At 53.7% G+C, this 23848-nt stretch overlaps 1 protein-coding gene across 1 annotated transcript in view; it reads right to left on the minus strand.

Moving 5' to 3' along the window:
* The window catches only part of Smyd3 (SET and MYND domain containing 3), a 442737-nt gene that overhangs the window by 32575 nt on the left and 386314 nt on the right, over window positions 1-23848 (minus strand). The window contains exons 9-10 of the mRNA XM_048357512.1: window positions 20056-20143; window positions 15147-15321 (exon numbers count right to left, since the gene is read on the minus strand). Coding sequence (XP_048213469.1) covers window positions 15147-15321; window positions 20056-20143 — 263 coding nt within the window. The remainder of the gene's footprint in view (window positions 1-15146; window positions 15322-20055; window positions 20144-23848) is intronic.

The following is a 23848-nucleotide window of genomic DNA, read 5'->3' on the forward strand; positions in this document are numbered from 1 at the left end:
CAGCCCAACCAGCCTATCACAGTGCCTAGCTAGCCGCTCCAAATCCCTCCCCTTCCTGCCGCCATTACTGCTATTTAAACACAACCCCAGAATAAAGACCTCGGATGTTGCTTCGACTTCTCTCCCCGGAATCGTCTGTGCGTCCCGTGTCCTGCCTTAAACGTAAGGGGTGCTCGGGGCGGGCGGTTTCGCGACTCAACCTCTTCTCGGCTCTGCCCGCCGGGATACGCTCCCTGCTCCTCTTGCCGGCGGGAGAAGCGCCCGGAGCCGAGGGTCCCCGACACGCCGTGGGGTGGCTTTTCAAGTTACCTCCAGTTCAACTCTTTGACATGTCAATATTGTTCAGGCGCTCGCCTAGCCTGCACGAGGCCCTGGTGCCGATCCTGGTACCACACAGGTGCACACGCGCGCACGCCCAGCAGGGTAAGGCATGGTCACTGGGCCCTTGGGGGGCTGGGCCGGCAGCGCGGTGTTTCCTGGTGGGAGGGGGGTGACCAGCAGCCCCGTGGGTCCGCACCTGGGAGGGCAACGGGGAGCTCGTGCAGGAAGCAGAGCGGGAGGAAGCTCTCCATTCCCTGACCCAACCCAGGACCCAGGGAAGACGACACCAGAGAACGACACCCCGGAAAGAAGGCACCCTGGAGCCCACCGCCCCGCCCGCGCAGGGCACCGGCCTCCGGCTGCACCCCCGGGGCAGCGCTCGGCCCTGGCGTCCAGACGCCCGAGCCCATTTCCACCCGGGGCGCACACGCGGCGTGTGGGGAGAGCGAGCGGGCAGCCGGGCGCACGGGAAGCGGAGGAGCGCGGAGGGCGAGCTCACTGCCACAGCAGAAAGGCCGGCGGCGGCGCTGCGCTGACCTCGGGGGGGCAGACGTGGATTCCCCAGCGGAGGCTCCGCCAGCTCTGGCGGTTCAAAGCGGACCTCCACGTGCCTCCATCCCCACAGATCTTACATTTTATCTTAAGACCATGAAACAACGCGAGATGAAAAGCCTCCTGCGACGCCGAGGCGGGAAGGAGGAGTCAGTGTTTCTCGTGTTCAGAGGACATCCTTTCAAAGGCAGTTCTCGGCTCACACCGCAGCGCCCGGGGAAGGCGGGGGGGGGGGGGGGGGGGGGGGGGGGGGGCGGGGACGGGGGGGGGCGGGGGCGGGGACGGGGGCGGGGGCGGGGGCGGGGGGACGGCTTTCCTGGGCTGCCAGGCCGAGGGCGCGGGGCCTCCCGTCACCCCGCCTGCACCTGGTCTCCTGGGTCGGGAGGGGGCCGAGAGGACGGGCCGTGCTGCCACTCGGAGGCCGCGTGGCCGTGGGCGAGGCGCAGAGCTCTGAGCCCAGCGCGGCGGCCCTCACAGGCCGGGGCCCGCGTTCCAGGTCCTGGCACTGCCAACTCCAGACCCGTGAGGCCGTCTTTGGAAAAAAAGAGTGCAAGGTGACAAGCGTGTCACAGGGAGAGGACAAAGACGACGGCGTGGCACAGGACAGGCCTCGCGACGTCAGTGTCAGCGGTGCACGCGGGTTCTGCGCACACCTGCCGCTCACCAACGAGATCAGGGTGAAGTACACACACGTGAGCACAGAGCGAGCCGCACGGGGCAGGCGTGAGTAAACACAGACACTGGCGAACGGAACCTGTGCGCCAAGCAGGGCCAACACTCAGCCAGCTCGCCGGGGGCGGGGGGAGGGCGGTGAACAGCGCAGACTCAGCCCTGCCTCGCGAGGCCTCCGGCCACGGGCCCTGCACGCCGCCCCACCCCCGGCCCCGGTGACCGGCGCTCCTCCCCCGGGCCCCGCCCCAGCCACCATTCTACCCACTGCCGGTCCGAAATGCCGAGCCTCAGCCAGCCTTTTCCCTCCTGATGGCCAAGCGCTGGGGGAGGCTGCTACCCAGGGCTGGGGACAGGTGAGAGACGGCGAAGGAACATGGTGTCAGATAATAAACACGACCCAACTGACTGGCAATTGTTGTGGACAGCTGCGCCTTTAAGAGGGCACAGCTGGCTTTAGCCCATCCCCTCTCCTTCCGCCTTTAACAGGAAGAGAAGCCCCCACCCCTGGGGGCGAGCATGTGTCTAATGGTGGGGACCCAGTCCTTGGGGGCTGTGGTCTCCACCCATTGAGGGACAGTCCTTGTGGCCAACCAGTGGCCCCTCTCCTGTGCCCGCCTTTGGGGGTAAAAATCATTGGCTCCTCCTTTGAATAAACCAGAATGCCCCTGAGGCTTCTCCAGGGGCCCACGCATCCGTGTTGTTCTTGGCGGCTTCGGGGCACCCCGCGACCACACGTCATCAAGGGCTACCTGTGGCCATCGCTCCCACGTGAGAGCGATAAAGGACCACCCAGGAAGGGGCGGACAAGCCCAGGACCCCCAAGCGGAGGGGAAGTAGAGCAAGCCTGGCAGGCAATAGGTATAGCTGAACACACTCCAATCTACTATACTCACTACTGTAAGTGATAAAACCACATGGGATTTGCATCTCAATAAGGTTGTTTCAAATATGCATGGATGACCAATAAACACCTAAAATTCAAGGAAATTCAATGGAAGAGTTCAAAAGAAATGATATATACACATATATGTATATCTATATATGTATATCCATGTATTCCTATATATTTAAATCCTTAGGTTTCAACAAGAAGTACAGTCTAAGAAATAAGAAAAGGGAGATACAGTAAAGGACCATCTAAGAACATTAAATTCTGGTAACTTAGAAGTTGTTGAAATACAATGAGTCTATTGATAGTCTGGAAGATAAAGAGTAAGTTTGAGAATACAAAACAAAAGGCCCAAGAAAACAAAAGAGATGATTTTGGAAAGGAGGCAATAGAGAAAAGATTCCCTCCAAAGGTATAGGAAGACAAACGTGCTCAAAATGAACTGATAAGCATGAACGGAAGGACCAGCCAGCCACACCCAGACACCTCTGCGATCGCGGAACGGAAAGCCAGCCTGCTTCTGAAACCACGGCTCCAGAGGACAGACCACGGGCGTTTACTGCATTGAAGATGATTTGGGACTGAGAATTTCATATTCCAAGTTTCCATCTGACAGTGGGAACCGAGAGGCTCTGCCCGGGTGGCGGCGGGAAGAAATGGGCTGCATGGCGGCGTTTCGGGGCTGGCAGGGAGGCCAGCGACGGGGCAAGAGAGGAAGATGACAGCATGGGCCACATTCCTTCTTCTTCACAGCTGGAAGGTAAGCTTTGTTTGATACAACTAGAACAAGATTATTTATTTAGAGATTTAAAGGTAAGTAGAAGCTGGGCACCTGGTGACCCTCCTCTGTAGCCCTTGCTATCCTAGCCTCTCAGGAGGCTGAGATCTGAGAATCGTGGTTTGAAGCCAGCCCCGGCAGGAACGTTTACGATGTCCTTAGCCCCGATTAACAACCAAAAAGCTGCAAGTGAAGCTGTGGCTCAAGTGGTAGAGCGCTAAGCCTGCAGAAAAAAAGTTCAGGGACAGAGCCCAGGCTCTGAGTTCAAGTCCCAGGACCAGCACACACACAAAAAAAAACAAACCAAACAAAACCAAAAAACTATAAGCAATACTGAGAATGGAAATGGTCAGAAAAACGACTTGCCAAAACGTGGAGAAGGCAAGGCAGAGTCTGTTGCTTATTGTATTTGAAAAATAAGACACAATAGAAAGAAAAAATGCTGTCTGATGGGAGTTTTGAGTCTAAAGCACCCAAAGAGCCCAGCTCCTGATTCACAGGATGGTATGTGGGTAAACGCTCCCAAAGCATGCAGTTGGAGCTCAGTGCCAGATTCCACATCTGTAGACGGACTGGACCTTAGGAAAGATCTAGAAGAAACACAGTGTGTGCATTGTGCCATAATTTCCTGAACACTGCAGTATAACAATGATTTCCAAGGCACTGCTATTGTATTAGGTATTAGAAGTAATCTAGACACCATTTAAAGTATATCAGAGTATTACAAAGGCTAGATATAAAAGCCATTTTGTTAACATATTTTCTTTCCTGGTACTGGGATTTGCACTCAGGGTCAGACTTTCTAGACAGGTGCTCTACCACTTGGGCTACATCTCCAGAGAGTGCTAGTTTTAGTTATTATTATTTTTGAAGGGTCTCATATTTTCCCCCTTGGCTACGATGGACAGAAATCATTCTACTTGAGCCTCCCAACTAGCTGGGGTATGTCCAGTTTGCTGTTGACATGGAGATATCACCAACATTTTGCCTAGACTGGCCTCAAACCTTGATCCTCTCCTCCTCATCTATGCCTGCCACGTACATTTCTAGGATTACAGGTGTGAGACACTCTACCTGGCCCTATGCCATGTTACGTAAGAAACTTGGGTATCTGTGGACTGTATTTTTAAATTTGTAGAGGGCCCTGGAACCTGTTTCCCAAGACACTGAGACAGGACTGTACTGCATACTATTATTTTGTAGATCCTGTTTTTAATATTAATATGCTCTTGAGAAATGGTGACTTGCTTTAATATTCCTTTTAGAGATTCAAAATGTATATTAGGTTATTAAAAATCCTAGAGGTTCTGCAGAAAAGAGGGCAGCTAACTTCATTTGAGGGCAGATCGATTCGCTGAAACATCAACCTAATGAAACATTAATTTGTTGATTTTAGTAAGTTTTCCAACTGTCTGTTTCTGGAAGTTAACACTTGTACCGAGAATGTTTTCAAAATCTTTGAAATGTGTGTGTGGCAAAGGAATACTGAATGTCCAAAAGTTAACAATGTAATCAATGAGAACGGTTTCAAAATGAGACTGTTTCGCCTATCAGTGACTTTATGTTCTAAATACTGTTTTATTTGTGGCCAGTCTGGTGGCTTGAACTCAGGGCTGGGCACTGTCCTTGAGCTTTTGTCCTCAAGGCTAGCACTCTAAACTTGACCCACAGGTCTACTTCTGGCTTTTTTGGTGCTTAATTGAAGATAGGAGTCCCATGAAGTTTCCTGCCTGGGCTGGCTTTGAACCATGATTCCCAGAACCCAGCCTCCCGAGTAGCTAGGTATAAGCCACTGGCTGGTTCTGAATATCATTTTCAACTTCAAATTTTTCCAGTATTTTAAATTTATTTTTTCATCAATCCTCCAGTGGCCTATCAGTCTTAATTTTCTATTTCTAGCAATTAAGCATTTAAATTAAATACAAATTCAAATCCTGAACATATCAGGATTTTAAATATACAGAAATCTAATTTAAATTCTAAATTGATAGAAATTCAAAATTAATGCTAATAAGCTACTTAGGAATTATTCAAAGAATATATTAATATGCTTATATTTTGGAAAAAAAACTCAGATTTCATAACATATAAAGGAAGTCAAATACTGTTCAAACATCCTGTCACATATAAAATACCGAACTTAGAAAAGCCGTATTTCTACTAAGAAATCTTCAAATAATCCTGAATGCTGCTCTGCCCCCTCCCTGTTTTTTTTTTTGAGGCAGGGTCTCATGGTGTAGCTCAGGTGGGACTTGAATCCCCGGTCCCCTGGCCTCAGCCTCCCAAGTGGGAGGACCGCAGGGCTGGGGTTCCACCGGGAATGCAGGAAGCATCTCAGTGTTCGTCAGCATTCACTCAGCAATCTAGACGGAACATTCCAGACGCGTTGGGCACACGTGTCAGGAAGGTGCTCAGTGCCTGGTGTTGAGTTTTAGGAAGATGGCCTCCTTTTCCCGGACTCAAGGGGCCCTTGCCCCCGGGGCTCCTGCTCCCGAGGCTGGGGTGCGTGTGTGTGTGTGTAGCGGGGAGTCCGGCTCCTGCTCCCGAGGCCGGGGTGCATGTGTATGCGTGTGTGTGTAGCGGGAAGTCCGGCTCCTGCTCCCGAGGCCCGGGAGGGCCGAGGGCTGGGGGGGAGCGGGGAGTCTGGCTCCCGAGGTGTGGGCAGCGGCAAGGCAGAGGGGACTTCATGAAGCCCTTCCACCGGCTGCTCTGGAACGGCGATGGCAAAGAAGCGCGCGGTGCCCGCGTGGCTGCTGAGCCTGCTTTGCCTCCCGTTGCGAGGACGCCAGGCCGGTGTGTCCCATCAGAGGTGGCCGGGGGGGGGGGGGGGGTCTGCGCCTCTGTGATCCTGAAGGGCAGTGTGAGAGTGCAAACCCCACACACATTTCCATCGTGGCAGAGCCAGGCTGTGGGTCTGCCCTCCGCCCCCCCCCCCCCCGAGCCCGCGGGACAGCTCCGGGGGGGCCCTGCTCAGGACTCAGCCACCCCCTCGCTGCCCCGCTGCCCCAACAAGGAGATGCTACCCATCCCCTAACACCTCCCAAGCTCAGGAGCCTGCTGTGAACAGCTCAGGGGCCACTTTCCTGCTCAGGATAACCTGGCCATCACAGACGCCAGGAACTAAAATTACGGAGGACGTGTAACTATTGTTTCATTTCTCTTAAGAGTGTTTTTATCGTTCTTACCCATGCTACCCCATTACATGGTTTGAGAAATCAGTTTTATTTGTGTGATTTAGTAGAAGGACCGTTTATTCTTCTGTCCTTGGAGAATTTTTTAAACAACCATAAGCATGTATTTTATGCGAAATTAAAGTGGATTTTAATAAATTATTTTTGGGCCTTTCAAATTTGCATCCATCATTTCCCATTTCTCAAGCCTGCCTGCTTTTATCTGTTTCTGCCAAGAAAATCAGATTTCTTTTCTCTTCTAGGAGGTGAGAAAAGGAAAAAAAAAAAGCATCTTTGCAGCCTCATAGCTGCAGGAGCAACCAACCACGAGATTGATTCAACAGGAGAAATGAATCCTACGAGATTCCCTCAGATTTGATGTCTTGATGCTTAGGGTCCAATTTATTGTAATAAGAAAGTGAAAAGTCTATTAGGAAAAGTCAAAGTGCTTTGGTGGTGTTTGTGAAAGTGTGAAAGAAAAGGCAAGCTGGAAAGGAAAGTGTTTTTCCCCTTTTCTAGAAGCGCTTCCATAACAGGAAGGCTGGAGACCAAGTGTGAGCTGTTCAGCACCCCTATACGCTGGTGAAGACCAGCACCAAGTGTGAGCATGTATAGCACCCTATACGCTGGTGAAGACCGGCGGCCAGTGTTTCCCTGGGCAGCTGGCCTAGCCACAGGCTGGACCATGGCCTCCTTGCTCCACAGGGAGGAGCTTTATGGGAGTCAGGCAAATACAAAAGAGAAGAAGCAGTTCTCATGCTCTGGCCTGGCTTGGTGGCTCAGGGGCCAAGGGAAGTTGGAACTGGATGGGGTGGGCCACACCTATGGGACTTGTCCTGGCAAAGGAGAATCTGCGATGTAGGTGGTGAGCACAGGGAGCCAGGATAGCTCTTCTCCCAGGAGGAAGGCCCAAGCAGCAAACAGCTGGTTCTGCAGACACCAGGCACAGCCCTACAGCACACAGCATTAGAGTTGAGGAGATGGGCCCCTTTATAGAGGTGAGAACTCAGAATGGGGAGAGAGCTGAAGGTGGGGGTTCTTTCCCTGGGCATGGGAACCTTGGTCTGGGTACAGTTGAATGGAAAGTAGCAATGACACAGGATTATTAACCCTGGCTTGACATTAGAAGTTCTGCTACATACTGTGAGATGACAGGAAAAAAAAAAAAGTGATGTGCTCCCTTGCTAGTCCTGGCCCAGTTTGGGGGCTCCCAATCTGGACAACTGTGGGAAGGAAGAGGACGGGAGGCCATGGAGGGACTGGCATCACAAAAGTGAAACTTTGGCAGGGGGATAATTTGGGGGCAGTTAAGCACATTAAAAATGAATATTATGGGGCTGGGGATATGGCCTAGTGGCGAGAGAGCTTGCCTCGTATACATGAGGCCCTGGGTTCGATTCCCCAGCACCACATATATAGAAAATGGCCAGAAGTGGTGCTGTGGCTCAAGTGGCAGAGTGCTAGCCTTGAGCAAAAAGAAGCCAGGGACAGTGCTCAGGCCCCGAGTCCAAGGCCCAGGACTGGACAAAAAAAAAAAATGAATATTATGAAGTGAAGCTGCGTTAGGGTTAAGATGGTGGGTTAGAAGCTTCCTCTGGAACTCTATGAGTGAGAAGAGTCAGGGCAATTTAGAAGGTAATATGTTTCTTGAGGGAAGAGCATCAGGAATCATGAATGAGGCAACAAGACAGAGAAAAGCCATGGAGACACAGAAGGGTTATACAATCTGGAGCTCCAATCGTGGGTGGCTTCCTAGTGGGAAGAAGAAGCCAAAATCACAACCACAAGGTAAAGCCAGGCAAGCCTGTTGATAACAGATGGCCAGATACAGCCACAGGTAAAGCCAGGCAAGCCTTCCATCCAGTGTGGGGGTTGGACATGACAGTGACACCCCCGGGGGCAGGCAAGCACTGGAGAGACATATGTTAAACCATGGATGCCATGTTTACTGATCACTATGCTTATCGATTTGTCTATGTTAAACCATATGTTAAACATAACATATCTTGGATAGTGAGATGCCATCTTGAGAGAGGAAGGGGGGTTAATGTTTGAGACGAAGGTACTATGGGAACCTGTAAACAAGAGACAAGGAACATTCGGGATGTCGTGTGTGGGTATGAGGTGGCTGTAAGAGATGTCCTGGATGAGGAAAGGTGGGGAAAGGTATCTGATGTGGTCCTACTGAGCGTAAGCAGGAGGGGAGCTAGGAATGTAAAGGACATAGAAGTCAGTAACCATGACTTCTAGAGAAAGGACAGTGCTATCACCTGCAGCCCACTGCAGAAACAGCTCTGAGCTTGTGGTCAGTGGACACTCAGCTTGATGATATATCCAAAGGTCTTATAAAATAAAGACCAGTCAATTCCAAAATTAGTGGAAGGGAAAAAATAGTAAAGATTGGAGAGAAAATTAACAAAATGAAAACTAATAAAACAATGCAAAGAATCAAGGAGAAAAAGTTTCTGAAAATAAAAAGATGCCACTGAAATACACTGAAATACAGAACATTATCAGAGAATATTTTGAAACTTCATACTCCACCTATTAAAATTGAACCAAGAAGATACAAAACTTAAACGATAAGGAAGAATGAGATTTAAGTAGTAATACAAAACCTCCCATCTCAGAAAAGTCCAGGACCAAATGGATCCATTGCTGACTCTTACACAACTGTAAATAACTAGTATCAATGACTCTCAACCTATTTCACAATACAAAAAGGGAAACACTTCCAAACTCATTCTGTGATGCCAGTATTATTCTGATGCCAAAACTTGATAAGATACCCCACCCAAAAAAAGAGAAAAAAGAAAAACTATAGGGCAATTTCCTTGATGAACATAGATGGAAAAATCTTCAATAAAATGTTTACAAACGGAACTCATCAACACATATAAAAAGATCATACATCAAAATCAAGTTGACTTCAGTCCAGAAATGCAAGGATGGTTTAACATACACAAATCAATAAACATATCAATAAACATGGCATCCATGGTTTAACATACAGAAATCAATCAACATGGCACCCATGGCTCACACCACTAGTCTTAGCTATTTGGAAGACATAGATCAGAAGGACCTCTAGTTCACAAGACCTCAACTCAACCAACAATTGGGCACAGTGTTATGGGCCTATCATCCCAGCTATGTGAGAGGCTGAGATTGGGAGGACTGTGGTTTAAGACAAATCTACACATAAAAGTTCATAAGTATGCTGGTTCACACCTATTATCTTAGCTACAGCATGAAACAAATGGTTCATAGTCTAGGATAGCCTGGGAAAAATGAGATCCACTTCAGAAATAACCAAGGCAAAAAAAAATATGGAGATGTGACCTGAAGTCTGATAAAGCACCTGTCTAGCAATCACAAAGCTCTAAATTGAAAATCCCAGTACCACAAGTAGGTAGGTAAATAAATACATGTAATACCTAACAGGTACAGAAAAAGCCTTTCACAAAATAAAACTACCTTCTATTCTTTTTAATTCTTCTTTCTTCTCCTCCCTCCCCCTTTGTTGTCCAGTCCTAGGGCTTGAACTCAGGGCCTGGACACTGTCCCTGGCTTCTTTTTTGCTCAAGGCTAGCAATCTACCACTTGAGCCACAGCACCACTTCTGGCCTTTTCTGAGGAATCAAACCCAGGGCTTCATGCATGCCAGCCAAGCACTCTACCACTAAGTCACATTCCCAGCCCCAAACAACTTGTCTTCTTTTTAAAATTTATCTTTAAGTAATTGGGAGTTGCCTTTTAACAAATGAATCCAATAATTTATCATGATAAAAGCCTTAAAGAAACTAGGAACAGAGGTTTTACATCTCAACATCATACATGCTACATATAATATACCTATAGCCAAAATTGTACTGAGTGGGGGAAAACTGGAATAATTTCCTTGAAAATTAGGATCAAGTCACAGATATCCAGTAGAGTCACTTATATTCAATACAGTACTTGAATTCTTAGCCACAGCAATAAAACGAGAGAAAAAAATAAGAGAGAAAAAAATAAAAATAAAAAATAAAGAAGTCAAATTGTTCCTGATTGTAGGCACCATGATCCTACACTTAAAAGATTCTAAACATTCTAGTAAAAGGGTCTTAGACCTCATTTGCTTTCAGCCAAGTAGAAAGATACAAGATGGAACAACCTGTCATATTCATAGATCTGCAGAGTAAGTATTTATAAGATGGTCATGCTATCAAAAGCAATTTACAGTTTCAATGCAATTCCCATCAAAATCCAAAGGACATTTTTCACAGAAATAAGAAAAAAATCAATTCTGAAATCTATATGGAAACACAACTCCAAATAAACAAAAGCAATCCTTGGAAGAACAGTTTTAGAGGTATTATAATACCTGACTTCAAAGTATACTGTAGAGCCACGGTAAGAAAAACATCATGGTACTGGAATGAAACCAGATACACAGACTAATAGAAGAGTCAGAAATAAGCCCAAGCAACTACTTCCATTTGATCCTTAGCAAGGATACCAAAAGCATACACTGTAAAGTTGACAGCTTCAATAAGTGGTGCTAGAGAAACTGGATATCCTCAGATAGAAGACTGAAAGTAGATTCTCTTACCCTGTACAAAAGCCAACTCAAAATGGATGAGAGACTTAATGTAAGGCCCAAGAATCTGTAGCTACTAGGTGAAACTTTAAGAGTATCATTTCAAGATATAGGAGTTGGTGCTTTCTGAAAAGGACCTCAATAGCTCAGGCAAAAGAACAAGAATTAAATTGAAAAGCTTCTGCACAGCAAATGAAACACTTACCATAGTGAAAAAGACAGCCTACAGAATAGGATATATTTTTCCAAATAGTCATCTGTCAGAGGATTAATATTTAAAGTGAAGATTTCAAGATACTAAACAAACACCCAAATTAAATCCAATCAATAAATGTACAAAGGAATTGAACAAAGGTACCAATGGCCAATAAATACATGCAAAAAAATTCAACATCCTTAGCCATGAGGGAAATGCAAATTACCCCAGTCACAAAGGCTACTATAAAGAAAATGAATCACAAGAAATGCAGGAGAGAAGGTAGAGTAAAAGGAGCTTTATGCCCTGCCTGGGGTGGTCTGTCAGCTCAGTCACTATGGAGAGAACATGGGAGTTCCTTAAAAATTGAAAACAGAACTCCCACTTAATCCATATATGCTACTTTTGGTGTGTACTAAAAAGAATGAATTAAAGTCAGCGTACCACAGAGACACATGCACACCCATGTTTATCTCAGCATTACTCACAAGAGCTGAATTATGGGACCAGCCTAGGTATCCACCAAAGGACAGATGGATAAAGAAAACACAGTATAATATATACAATGGACTTTTACCTAGCCATTAAAGGGAATGAAATTATGTTGTTTACTGGAAATGGGCAGGACTGGAGATCACTGTGCTATGTGAAATAAGCCAGTCCCATAAAGACAAGTAAGTAGCACATGTTTTCTATCATTTGCCAAAGCTAGGAGGAAATGAAACAAAAAGAAGGTCATGAAAGTAAAAGGAGGATTGTTAAGAAAGGAGGAGGGCTAGGGAAAAGGGGGCAGAGGAGTGAGGGCTAAGAAAGAGAAGTAGAGAGAGCGAATATAATCAAAATATGTTAATACATGAGTGGAAGTGTCATGATGGATCTTTAATAAGTACTATTTAACACAGCACAGTAAAAAACAAGCAAACCTCATAACACAGCGAGTTGACATTTAGAAATGTATCACAAGGACTTAAACTATGGGTCCAACCGAACCGCACCAGTACACTGAGAATCAAGGATGGAGACGTTAATCACAACATCGCTGATGAACCGCAGAAGAACAGGGCCGGATGTAAAGCCCCTGTTACACTCATGACCTCACATGCGTTCCAGTGAGGAGTAAAAGCTATAGGTGCCTCTACCACACTGAAAAGTGAAAAAGAACAGTGCAAACTACACGCCGGAGCACCATCCCATTCCCCCTTCTTTGTGACTGCTAGACCGCTGGCTCCTCTCTGCTCCTGTTTTTCATCCTGCAGGCAGGTTTAACTGCTGGCCTGGGACTGAGCCTCCCCCAGGAAATCTGAGGAGGGAAGGAGGATTAAGGGGAAGAGGCCACGGGAACAGTGCTGAGGGGGAAAACACTGTGAGGGTGGAAAGAAGGAAGAGGGAAAGGAGACACGGAAGAAATCCCATAGTGTCCTGAACCTAACCATGAGGGGAGCTTCTGGCAGCCTAGGCCTGCTGACTCCCACTTCCTCACAGACACAAGAAACACACTGAGCCACGTGGGGCTCTGGATGTGTTCAGCGTGGCCACTCCTAGGAAAGAAAGTTCAGGAAAGCAATTTCTAGCCCCTTTTCTTTGGGCATGGGGCAAGTACTTGCAGATGAGGGTGGTTTTTGTCTTCCTATCTGCTGAGCTCGGATCTGGAATGGCCCTCACAGGCCTCTGTTAAAGGCGTGGTCCAAGTCGGTGCTAATGAGGAGTGCTAGGTCCTTGAGCAGCCTGGGGGCGGGGGTCTCCTGGTTAGGGGGTGCGGGGAGGCTGTCAAAACTAACAACGTGGAAATGTTCTGAGTTACCTTAAGACCCAAAGGGGTTCTGTGTCTCCCGATCACTCTCTGAAAAGAACCAAGTTTAATTTTCATTTAGCTTAATGTGCCACTCAATTTAAAGCTAGTCTGTGTTCACTTCCTGCACCCCACCATCACCATTTTCTATGCACTTGGTGAAACGAGGCTGGTGGCGCTCTGGCTACGCGGGGCCCCCGGGGCGGGGCTCTGCCCTACGCGGGGCCCCCGGGGCGGGGCTCTGCCCTGCGCGGGCCCCCGGGGGGCGGCGCTCTGCCCTACGCGGGGCCCCCACGTTTTGTGGCACCGTCTCTGAAGGAGAGCACACTCCAAGCTCCGGGAACAGTCAAGTGGCCAGTGAACTTGCGGCACCGGACTCAACTTAGAACTAGGATTTGTCTGAGTGGTTTCTGAAAGATCTTCCAGCTGTAATGCTCAAGGCCAAGGACCATGCGCGCACTGTGGATTCGCACACAGACCCTCCCGGGAGACATCTTGTAGGCCACTAGTAACGATCAGACATTTGATGAACCTATCTCTAACTTGCTTTCTGAAAGCAACAGTATTACACTGCATCCTAAGAGCGGAGCAAACCTGCTGGGTGAAGAGGAACGACGGGAGCGCGGAAGGAGGGCGTCCTCCAAGGCGCAGGCGCAGCGCGGCCGGGTGGGGCGGGGCACGTGTCCTCCAAGGCGCGCAGGCGCAGCGCGGCCGGGTGGGGCGGGGCACGTGTCCTCCAAGGCGCAGGCGCAGCGCGGCCGGGGTGGGGGGGGGGGGGCGGGACATGTGTCCTCCGCCTTAAGGCGCGCGGGCGCAGCGCGGCCGGGTGGGACGGGGCACGTCCTCCAAGGCGCGCAGGCGCAGCGCGGCCGGGTGAGGCGGGACACGTGTCCTCCAAGGCGCGCAGGCGCAGCGCGGCCGGGTGACGCGCAGGCGCAGCGCGGCCGGGTGCGGCGGAGCACGTGTCCTCCAAGGCGCAGGCGCAGCGCGGCCGGGTGGGACGGGGCACGTGTCCTCCAAGGCGCGCAGGCGCAGCGCGGCCGGGTGAGGAGCGGCACGTCCTCCAACGCGCAGGCGCAGCGTGGCCGGGTGCGGCGGAGCACGTGTCCTCCAAGGCGCAGGCGCAGCTTGGCCGGGTGGGGCGGGGCACACTCACGGGGAGGTGTGGCTCCGTCCCGGCGTCGCATTGTAAAGCGGATTTCACGTTAGGGCGGACGGACGGCCATGCGCTCATCCTCATAACCCAGGCCGAGCTGTGCGCGTCCTTGGCTACAGGCAGCACCGGCCCACCCGGCCCAGAGCGGACCAGCTGACGCGGGCACCGTGCACGACCCGCTTCCCCCGCCGGGAATGGAAAACCCAGCCAGCGCCCGCACCTGCCCCGCACCCCGAGACGGCTGCAGGACGTGTGGGCATTGCCTCCCCCCCCCCCCGGCACCCCGAGACGGCTGCAGGACGTGTGGGCATTGCCTCCCCCCCCCTGCACCCCGAGACGGCTGCAGGACCTGTGGGCATTGCCTCCCCCCCCCCGCACCCCGAGACGGCTGCAGGACCTGTGGGCATTGCCTCCCCCCCCCGCACCCCGAGACGGCTGCAGGACGTGTGGGCATTGCCCCCTTCCCCCCCCCGCACCCCGAGACGGCTGCAGGACCTGTGGGCATTGCCCCCTTCCCCCCCCACGCACCCCGAGACGGCTGCAGGACCTGTGGGCATTGCCTCCCCCCCCCGCACCCCGAGACGGCTGCAGGACGTGTGGGCATTGCCCCCTTCCCCCCCCACGCACCCCGAGACGGCTGCAGGACGTGTGGGCATTGCCTCCCCCCCCCGCACCCCGAGACGGCTGCAGGACCTGTGGGCATTGCCCCCTTCCCCCCCCACGCACCCCGAGACGGCTGCAGGACGTGTGGGCATTGCCTCCCCCCCCCCGGCACCCCGAGACGGCTGCAGGACGTGTGGGCATTGCCTCCCCCCCCCCCCCGCACCCCGAGACGGCTGCAGGACGTGTGGGCATTGCCCCCTCCTCCCCCCCCCGCACCCGGAGACGGCTGCAGGACCTGTGGGCATTGCCCCCTTCTCTCCCCCCCCCCAGTCCTGCCTTCCACCCTGGCTGAGTGCGTGGTAGGAGGTTGGTGTCAGGCACCGTGCCCCCCGCCCGCCCCCCCCGCCCCCCCCCCCCCCGCCGCGGGCCTGGCCTCACCGGTAGGGCTCCATGGTGCGCACGCCGTAGAAGAGCGCCTCCTCCAGGAGGCCCAGGTGGATGCAGGCGTCCATGGCGCAGTCGAGCACCTTGAGCTGGTAGATGTTGAGGTCTGGAAGCCGCTCCGAGTTGCTGCTTATGATCGCCTGGCACAGGGCCAGCACCTGCTCCCACTCTGCCATCGCGCGTGGTTAAGGATTCGCTCACGTCCACGGAGATCCTGCTGGAGGCCCAGGGGAGCCCCGCACAGGGGGGAGGAGAGCGCAGCGTGCGCGCGCCGCGGAAAGCGCGCAAGAAGCCAAGACGCGTGCCCTGGGCAGCCTGGCCAAGTAAAATCTGCGGACCTCAACAAACCACCTTCTACCCCAGCCTGGGCTCTGGGGGGGTGGAAATCCTGAAGAACCATTCCCGCCCCACACCTCCTCCCGGAGCCTCGTCCTGAAACTCCTGCTCCACACGTCCCCCCATACCTCGCATTCCCCCCATGCCTCGCCCTGAAACCCCCGCTCCGCACGTCCCCCGGACGCCGAGTCACGACAGGGAGGAAGCGGTTTGCTCAACTTTGAGGTGCAAGGGCTTTGTTCCGTTTCAGTTATTTCCCCTGGCAGTGTGCGCTCCTGACGTCGGGGGGTGGGGTGGGGGCTGCAGGTCCCGCCCGTGGCTCCTGCGTCTCAAGCGCACACGAAACCAAAGGCAGCGGCACTGGGGCTCGCGGCTACCGCATCAGTTCACATTTGCTTTTTTAACAAATATTATGAAGCAAAGGTGAGGCAAACCTTAATCAACGATTACGGCTTATGACGATAAATGGGGAGCAAAGGGAAAGAATGAGAAGACCCAGTGCTCCCCTCCTAGCACCCGCACGCTCCCCTCTCTCTAGGTGATCGGTGCGCCACCGCACCCCGTTTCCCTCCATTTCGCTGAGGCAGTCGGGGGGCAGGGGACGTGGCATCCTGAGCCTCTGTGGACCTGCTTGGGGACCTCACACCGCACCCAGCTTGAGCGCAAGCCCAGGAGATGCTGGTTTGGAAGTGGCCCTCCCCCTCCCTCCCCCTCCCCTCCCCCCAGCCAGGGCAGCTCAGCTCTGCACGCGGCCCCAGGCTGGAGCGCGGCTGGGAGAAACGTCTCCACACCTGGGCCGCAGCAGCCACCGTGCTATCCTGGATGGCGGCTGTCGCTGTTCAGCTAGGCTCGCTCGGTGGCCAAAGTGCTGGACACGCTGCGGGTCACGCGAAGTGGGATGGGGGTGTCTGTGATGGCTGCGGTCCCATCCCCGGGGTTAGTGGGCACGGGGGACGCCCTCTGCACAGAACACAGTGCCGCAGGTGCGGGGCCCTCCCCCTTCCCGCCTGCAGGATCAGGCTGTGGGAAAGGCGGTGTTGCTGGCGGGTGCCAACTCGTTCGGACCCCCACAGGCCCCGCGCCCCGCACCAGCACCCACTCCCACCCCCAAGCTGTTCACAGGAGCTCACAGAGCCGCAGGGAGCGCACCCCAGGTCGGCTTACTATCCACATGGCCCCTTACTCCTCTCCCAGCAAAGCCCACCCTTCCAGCGTCCATCTGTACCCGCCACGCCTGAGCGAGGGGCAGCGGCACCTGTCCTGACCAGCTTAGCAGAGCACCTAACCCAGGGCACGGCCCCCCTGGGAGTTCCACGCACCGCAGGGCCCCATGGAGCCCCTGAAGCTGCGTCCCAGAAGACGGTGGGCCAGTGACTCGCTTCTGCGTTCCCCCGACAAGGGTGTTGACGGTTCGCCAGGAGTATCCCCAGAGGCGGGAGGAACAATTTCCTAGCAGCCCACTGATGCTGTGACAGATTGCTGGGCTCACCTCGTGGCTCTTCCTGCCAGGATGAGATATCTGACGAACTGTCAGGAGAAATGACTGCCTCTTGCACAATGGCAGACACTCCTGTGGCGAGACGTGCACCTTATTTTAATACTGGGCTGTTTGCCTGTCACTATTATTTGCCTATTCGTTCCTACGTGTTCCCACTCTTTCGAAAGAGGTCTGAGGTGAGCAGCCATAGTTGCTGAAGCCAGATGTGAGTGTCTGCAGTCACGCACAGACATCATCTACCGGAACTCCCACAAGCTGGGAAGGACAGGTGCCAGGCTCCCAGAACAACACTGGCAGCGCCGCTTGGCAAGCCTTTCCTGTACAACACCCTAGTGAACAAAACACCGAATCATGTGAACTAAGAGGCTTTTCCCCAAGCGGACGCCAAGGCGCGTTTGCTCACGATTTCGCCCCTGGCACCGGCTGGTGCTGACCACCCGTTGCTCTGCTCCGGCCAGGAGGTGTGCGCCACCCGGTGCGGGGCCAGAAACCGGCCGGCGGGGGCCGGGACATGCTCAGGGAGCACAGGCCGACAGGAAGGGAGGAGAGGGAGCCGGAGCACCTGGGAAGCAGAGCGGAGCGCTCACTCACCTTTCCCATTCTCCTCCTGACCCTCGCCACCCCGGGGTCTCCTCTCGCCAGTGAACCCTGACCCTCTGCCCACGCCCCGGCGCCCCGGCTCATCTTTTCCCACGCGGCGTGTCACCTTTTCGCAGTTCCTCCCTCTTTCTCGCCAGCCTCCACTCCCCACTCTCCCAGATGGCACGGTTGCGCTCCCTTGGTGAGACTCTCCTACGCCCCCAGTCGCTGCGGGGTGTCTGCTGCTCCTCTGAGCACGCCTCGCCACCCGCACCCCCCGCTCACCAGCTTGACGCCGCGAGAGGACGCCAGGGTAGACTAGTCCTGAAGCGACGGCAGGCTCGGTCTGCCCTGCGGGCCTGCAGGCTCCAGATCAGGTGGGCACCACATGGCGTGTCAGAACAAGGGCTCGCACCTCAAACCAAGACGGGGTGAGACGCTGGGAGACCAGGGTCCCCTGACCCCCTGCAGGGCAGGCTCCCAATGATCTACGGGCCTCGCTCGCACTAGGCCACCTCACGCCCCTTGCAGGTCCCAGCACCCCCTGGTAAGGCCACCTTCCCTACAGCAGGCACTGATGCGCATGCTTCCTTCCTCACAACTGGGGGGGCTGTGGGCCGCGCTGCGTCCCCTAACTTCACCCGAGGTAAATTAGGATCAGCAAAGTGCCCGGCGCAGAGTCGGTTTTCAGTAAGACTCTATCCAGCTGAGAGTGACTCAGAGCGTGGCCATCCACAGGCCCCGATTCCATCCCACAGGACCACGGAGAGCGCCCTCCCCCCCCCCCCCCCCCCCCACCGCAGCGCACCACTCTGGGCCTATGAACGCGGCGGGCCTCCTGTTCCTAGGGCAGGCCGTTTTCTCCATTCTTCCAACCCACTTGACTCTTGTGGTCTCGTAACGTATTCAGTCAACACGTCCTTTATCCACGCCCTGCCTGCCCCAAGGTGAACATAACGTTACAGCTGTGATCATCTTAGTTTGTAGTCTACGTATCTGTAGTCCATGATCACACTTTTTTGTATTTGTATTACATTGTGCTACTTATCACAGCCGTGTAATTCCTTTACGTATTCTGTTATGCTTTATGCATATTTACAGTCCTGAATTTCTAGATGGAAACAGAAAATCTTATATGCGCTGTTGCCAAATGTTGCCCTAAAGCTCAGCTACCCTTCAAACTTGTGGAAGTCTACTGTGTCGTTGATCCTATGGTTTGCTCTCTGCCACCCTGGCTGTTCTTCAGGGTCCTCTGGGGGTTGATGAGCCTGGGCTCTTTACTTCTCCTGGAGACTCTGAATCCCAGGCTGGCCAGGCGGGATGTGGGAACAGAGAAGCCGTCCAGGGTGAGAGCAACTGAGGAGCTTCTTCATGCTTTCACCGTGGCTACTGGATCATCTGGTAAGGTACCTGGTTCTGCTGGTATCTAACATAAATTTCTTGACCACATTTTCCAAACTCCTTTACGAAATCTAGATATGAACCGTACAAAAAAAAAAAAAAAGCCACGGCTCGTTGGCATACCTGCTCTTAGTGAATCCACGCAGGATCCAGAAATCTAGATATGACCCATACCAAAAAAAAGCCCCGGCTCATTGGCATACCTGCTCTTAGCGAATCCAAGCAGGATCCAGAGATCCGCTTTCTTTTTGTTCCCCATTAACCACTTCTAGATTCTAAGTCAAACTGCTAGCAAACTCACCGGACAACCCATTTCTGAAATTATGTACTTTATCTTTAAAAGTAGAAACAGCCATCTACCTACTCTCCCTGTCCTTCATAATTTGTTTTGTTTTTAAACCGACTATAGATTTTCTTAATGCCTACAGTATAACTACCAAGGCATGGGCTGAACCTGGGGCAGCCCTTTTCTTCCTGCCGCCTCCTTCTTCCCAGGGTGTCCACTCCGCCATGGAATCCTCCTCCTCGGCCTCTGCCCCAGCAGGTCCTGGCCCCAACTCCAGATGCCTCCAGCGTGGCCAGGCACCCGAGGGCCTTCCCGGAGCCCCCCGTGACGTGTTGCCTCCCGTGCTGTGAGCCTGGCTGGCCCGGGCTCCTCCCCACTTGTGCTGAGGACTTACTGGGCAGCATCCTCTCGCTGCACGGTCAGCTTGGGTGTCTCCTGGCTCTGGGGGTCCACGTTACTAGATCACAAGGATTCTATATTTTCTTGAGAAATGAAGGTGAGTGGGAGAGGAGAATCTAGGAGTTTGTTACCATTGACACATAAAGAAACCACTGCCACCTGTCCTACAACAAGGCCATGTTATCTACTGGTGGGAAGGCTCTCTGCTGATCTTACTACAATCTCCCTTCTAATAGCCAAACAACTGGCTGGTCCGGAGACACAGCCCGAGGCCAGGACGTGGAGGAAAACTTATAGAGAGCCCCGACCCTGCCCCTGGCCTCGGTACCCCAAGCTCCAAGCAATAACCAGCCATCCCAATAGCACCCACCGCTTCCCAGATGCACCCACAGGCCCAAGGATACTCCACTGTGCCTTCAGTTCTTCAATTTTCTTCAGGGATTCTCGAACTTCCTTCCACACGTGCTCATCACCGGTTAGCATGTCAGCATCCTGCATGGGCCACGTTGAAAGACAGGTGGGAAAAAAGACAAATAAATAATGATACAACGAGCAAAGGGTCTGAACAGACATTTCTCTAAGGAAAACACGTAAACAGCCTATGAGCACAAGGGGTGAGAATCGGCTCACCAGCATTCACCCTCGGGGAAACACAGCTCAAACCCACAGTGAGACACTTTCTCATACCCGCTAGTGTACCTAGAACCCCAAAGATAGACAGCAGGAAGCACTGGTGGGGATGCAGAGAAACTGAGGTGTTCACACTCAGCTGGTGGCAATGTACCATGGCACAACTACAGTCTTTTCAGTTCATCAAAGGTTTAACCACAGAGCCGCCATATCATGCACCCCTCGTCGCAGATGAAAGAGAGACGAAAGTGTTCTCGAAAAAACCTTGCACACTAATTACTCATAGTTCACAATAGCCAGAAGGACAACTGAAGTGTCCATCAACTAGTGAAAGCACAGATGGGAAGTAAAGGAGCTGTACAATGGGTACTGTGCAACAATAAAGCAAGTGGAGCGCCAGTATCTGCTACAACGTGCATGGGCCTTCAAACTATTACACCAAGAAGCCAGGCGCAAGACACCCGGAAGGTCTGAGCAGGTAAAGCCACAGGGGTAGAGACAGGGTGGCCCGGGGAACTGAGGAATGACTGCTAATGGGTCAGTGTTCCTTGCTGGGATGTCGAAAACCTCCTAACTGTACCGTGACGCTGGCTACACAGCTGCAAGTGGACTACAAAACCCACTCTAAGCTGAGTGAGCTGTGTTGTTTGAGCATTATTGTTCCGTAGAACTGTTATTAAAAAGATGAATGAAAGAGATGGAGGGAAAAAAAGGTTCCTTAGGAAGCCTTCAGATAATGTTGTAAGGAAGAAGTTATCAACCAAGGGAAGCACCTGTACACCCAGTTGTGTGACTCTGACTTCCATCCAAGTTAGAACAAAAAGCTCTAATATTTAAAAAAACACAATTCAAAACCCCTTCTTCAGCGCGCCCTCCCATCCAGCGAGGGGATTTGCAGGGTTCCTGTATCTCTAGCAGCACACGCAGTGCTGGACACAGTAGGGACTCAATCAGTATTTTGAATGAGTGACTCAGGTCATGTGGCCCAGAACTGGGTTCTTGGGGGGCGGGGAGGGGGGACAGGAGGGCACAGCCATGCTGGGTCAGCCATGGGGGAAGCAGAAACTGGGTCTGAGTTCTGCCTCTCCACAGTGAATCTAAGCAATTTAGAGGAACACAGTCTTCCCCTCCACATCAGAGGGGATCCGCCATGCCGCTCCCCGAGAGCCATTATCAACCTGAGAACCAGATTCGGGGACATCGTGCAATGTGTCCGAAATCCTGAGCACGGATGGGCCGTTTCCAGCGGTACCTGCTTGGTGCCCTGGCTGCGCTGTTTGTCCTTCAGTCGCGGCCGTGGACTGGGACATCCTCAGCTCGCGTCTCAGGTCTTTAAGCCCCCATGGCCCAACGAGGCGGCAGTCAGCTGCGAGTGGCCACTCCCACTTAAATCACTTTGAACTGCTTGCAATAAAACCCCAGCTCCTGGCCCACGCCGGCGCGCAGCAGGAGCTGCGGAGCCGCAGAGCCGCCCGCGGCGCTGACCCGCAGGGCACCTGCAGCCCGGAAGTGCTCCCAGGCACTGCGCACGCTCGCACTCGGGGTTCAGCATGGGAGGAGGGGGGTGCGCCATCCTGGGGGCGGAGTCAGCGAGTGGACAGGCCTTCTCGGCGTCCCTGGAGACCCCTAACGTGCCCACTGGAAAGCCTGCACGTCACCCAGGCCCAGGAGGGCAGAAAACACGAGACTTCCTGCCACTGAGAGCCACGGAAGCGAGATCCCGGGGGGGGGGGGGGGGAGGAGGCAGTGAGACGTGCGTGTCCCGTGAGTGTGTGGGCACACATGGTGCTGCTCCGTGCCCTTGCTGGTCTTCTGGAGTCCCAGAAGCACCCCATCTTCCTCCTGCCTCCACCAGCGCAATCACTTGGGACCTCACTTTCCAACTTTCTATGTCATCACGGCAGATTCCCAGGCTCTGAGAAAAATGTCTAACTTGTTGCTCCCATGGAAGGTAGAACAGGACGCCCTGGAGGGACCCAGAGCTGCGAGGACGTGGCAGGGAAAGGGAAATTGGGGGGCACGCAGGACTGTCATTGGCTGGCCTGAAGCCAGGCAGCTGTCCCAGCCCACGCAGGCCGGGCACCCCTGGACGGCCTCCAGGAAGAGGCGGGGGGGGGGGGGGCTGGCGGTGAGGGGCGTGAGCAGGGCTCCCTCAGCATGGCCGGCTTTGGGACGAGGAAGGAACGGGCCCAGGAGCCCTAGCCGCCTCCCGGCTGGGAGAGGCAAGTGGGGGTGAATCTCCCCCGAGCTCCTGAGGGGGAAGCAGCCCCGGAGGCAGCCCCGCGAGGCCGGGGGGCGCGTGCGGGAGACGAGCCCGGCGCCTCCTCCCCGGAGTCCATGACGGCCTGTCACGGGCGCAGCACGAGTCCAGCAGTCTCGGGGCGCCTTCTGCACTTCCGGCCACGGGAGCTTTGAACATGGCCCTCCTGTAACCGATGTCACCTGCTCTGACCGCTCGTGGGCCCTTGGCCGACGAGGCAAAGCTGCAGGCACGTTGAGCGAAGATGGCGTGTGGGGAGGGGGCTGCAGGGCAAGGCAAGGAGAGCCACCGCTGCAGGGCTGAGGCAGCCACGGGGCGTGCGGTGCTCCCGGGAGCACGGGGACCCCTGTGGCCCTGCCTGTGCACCCAGGCCTTCCCCATCTACCCCCGGAGGCAGCGCTTAGTCTCTGCTCCCAACGCCCCGAAACGCTCAGCACAGAGCCACGAGCGTAACCAACGCTCACCGGGGCCTCTGCAGCCCGCCGGAAGAGGACCTGCATTCGGAAACTCTCTGGATGTGTCTGGCATCATCTCTAAGTCCTCACAGCGTCCTGGGAAGCATCGGTGGCACCTGGCGAGGCCCAAGAAAGCTTCAGGAACTGTCCTGATGCTCTTCGACCCCTTCTGCCCAGGAGAGGCTGCAAAGCCGGCTCGGCCTGGCCCGTCTGGGATGGGGCAGTGCCGCAACACCGTCTCCGCGCAGTCTCAATGCCCCTCCCCTCGGGGTTGCTTGGAAGTTAAAACTCAAGTCTGAGAGTTAATAAATTCAAAACACCCCAGTATTTAAATACTGTGAAAAGAAAACTAAAATCCTCCCGTCCTCTCGCGGAGTCCTTACAACGTAGTATCCTCCCACCAGGCAAGGTGAGGCCGTGGCCCACAACCCAGCGATTTCATATGGGAATTACATTCTTAACAAAATCCACCAGCAGCAAACATAATCAGATTAGCTGTTCCTGTGGGCTGACCCCTAAGTCTTTATTTACTTAACAGAAGAGCAGGCAAGCTTGGTGATTGCTTTCCAGTTCCCCAAACCAGGGCGGTGAGCGACGGGCAAGGCTGCACTCGCCGCTCAGAGCTGGCTCTACTGCCTCGGAGCTCTCCTTCGCCAACAGGGGTCTGGGCCTCGTCCCTGAATGGGTCAGAGGCCGCGTGTATCCATCCCCCGTGTGCAGCCCTCACTGTAAACATAGGTACCCAATGACACACGAGAATCTGACCCCCACACGCTTCTCCTGGGTTTCTGAGCAGGAAGTGCACCTGCCAGGGTCAGCGGCCACGAGGAAGGAGAGTCATGTTCTTCCGCC

This window comes from Perognathus longimembris, chromosome 11 (genome assembly GCF_023159225.1).
Source record: "Perognathus longimembris pacificus isolate PPM17 chromosome 11, ASM2315922v1, whole genome shotgun sequence".
Lineage (NCBI taxonomy): Eukaryota > Metazoa > Chordata > Mammalia > Rodentia > Heteromyidae > Perognathus > Perognathus longimembris.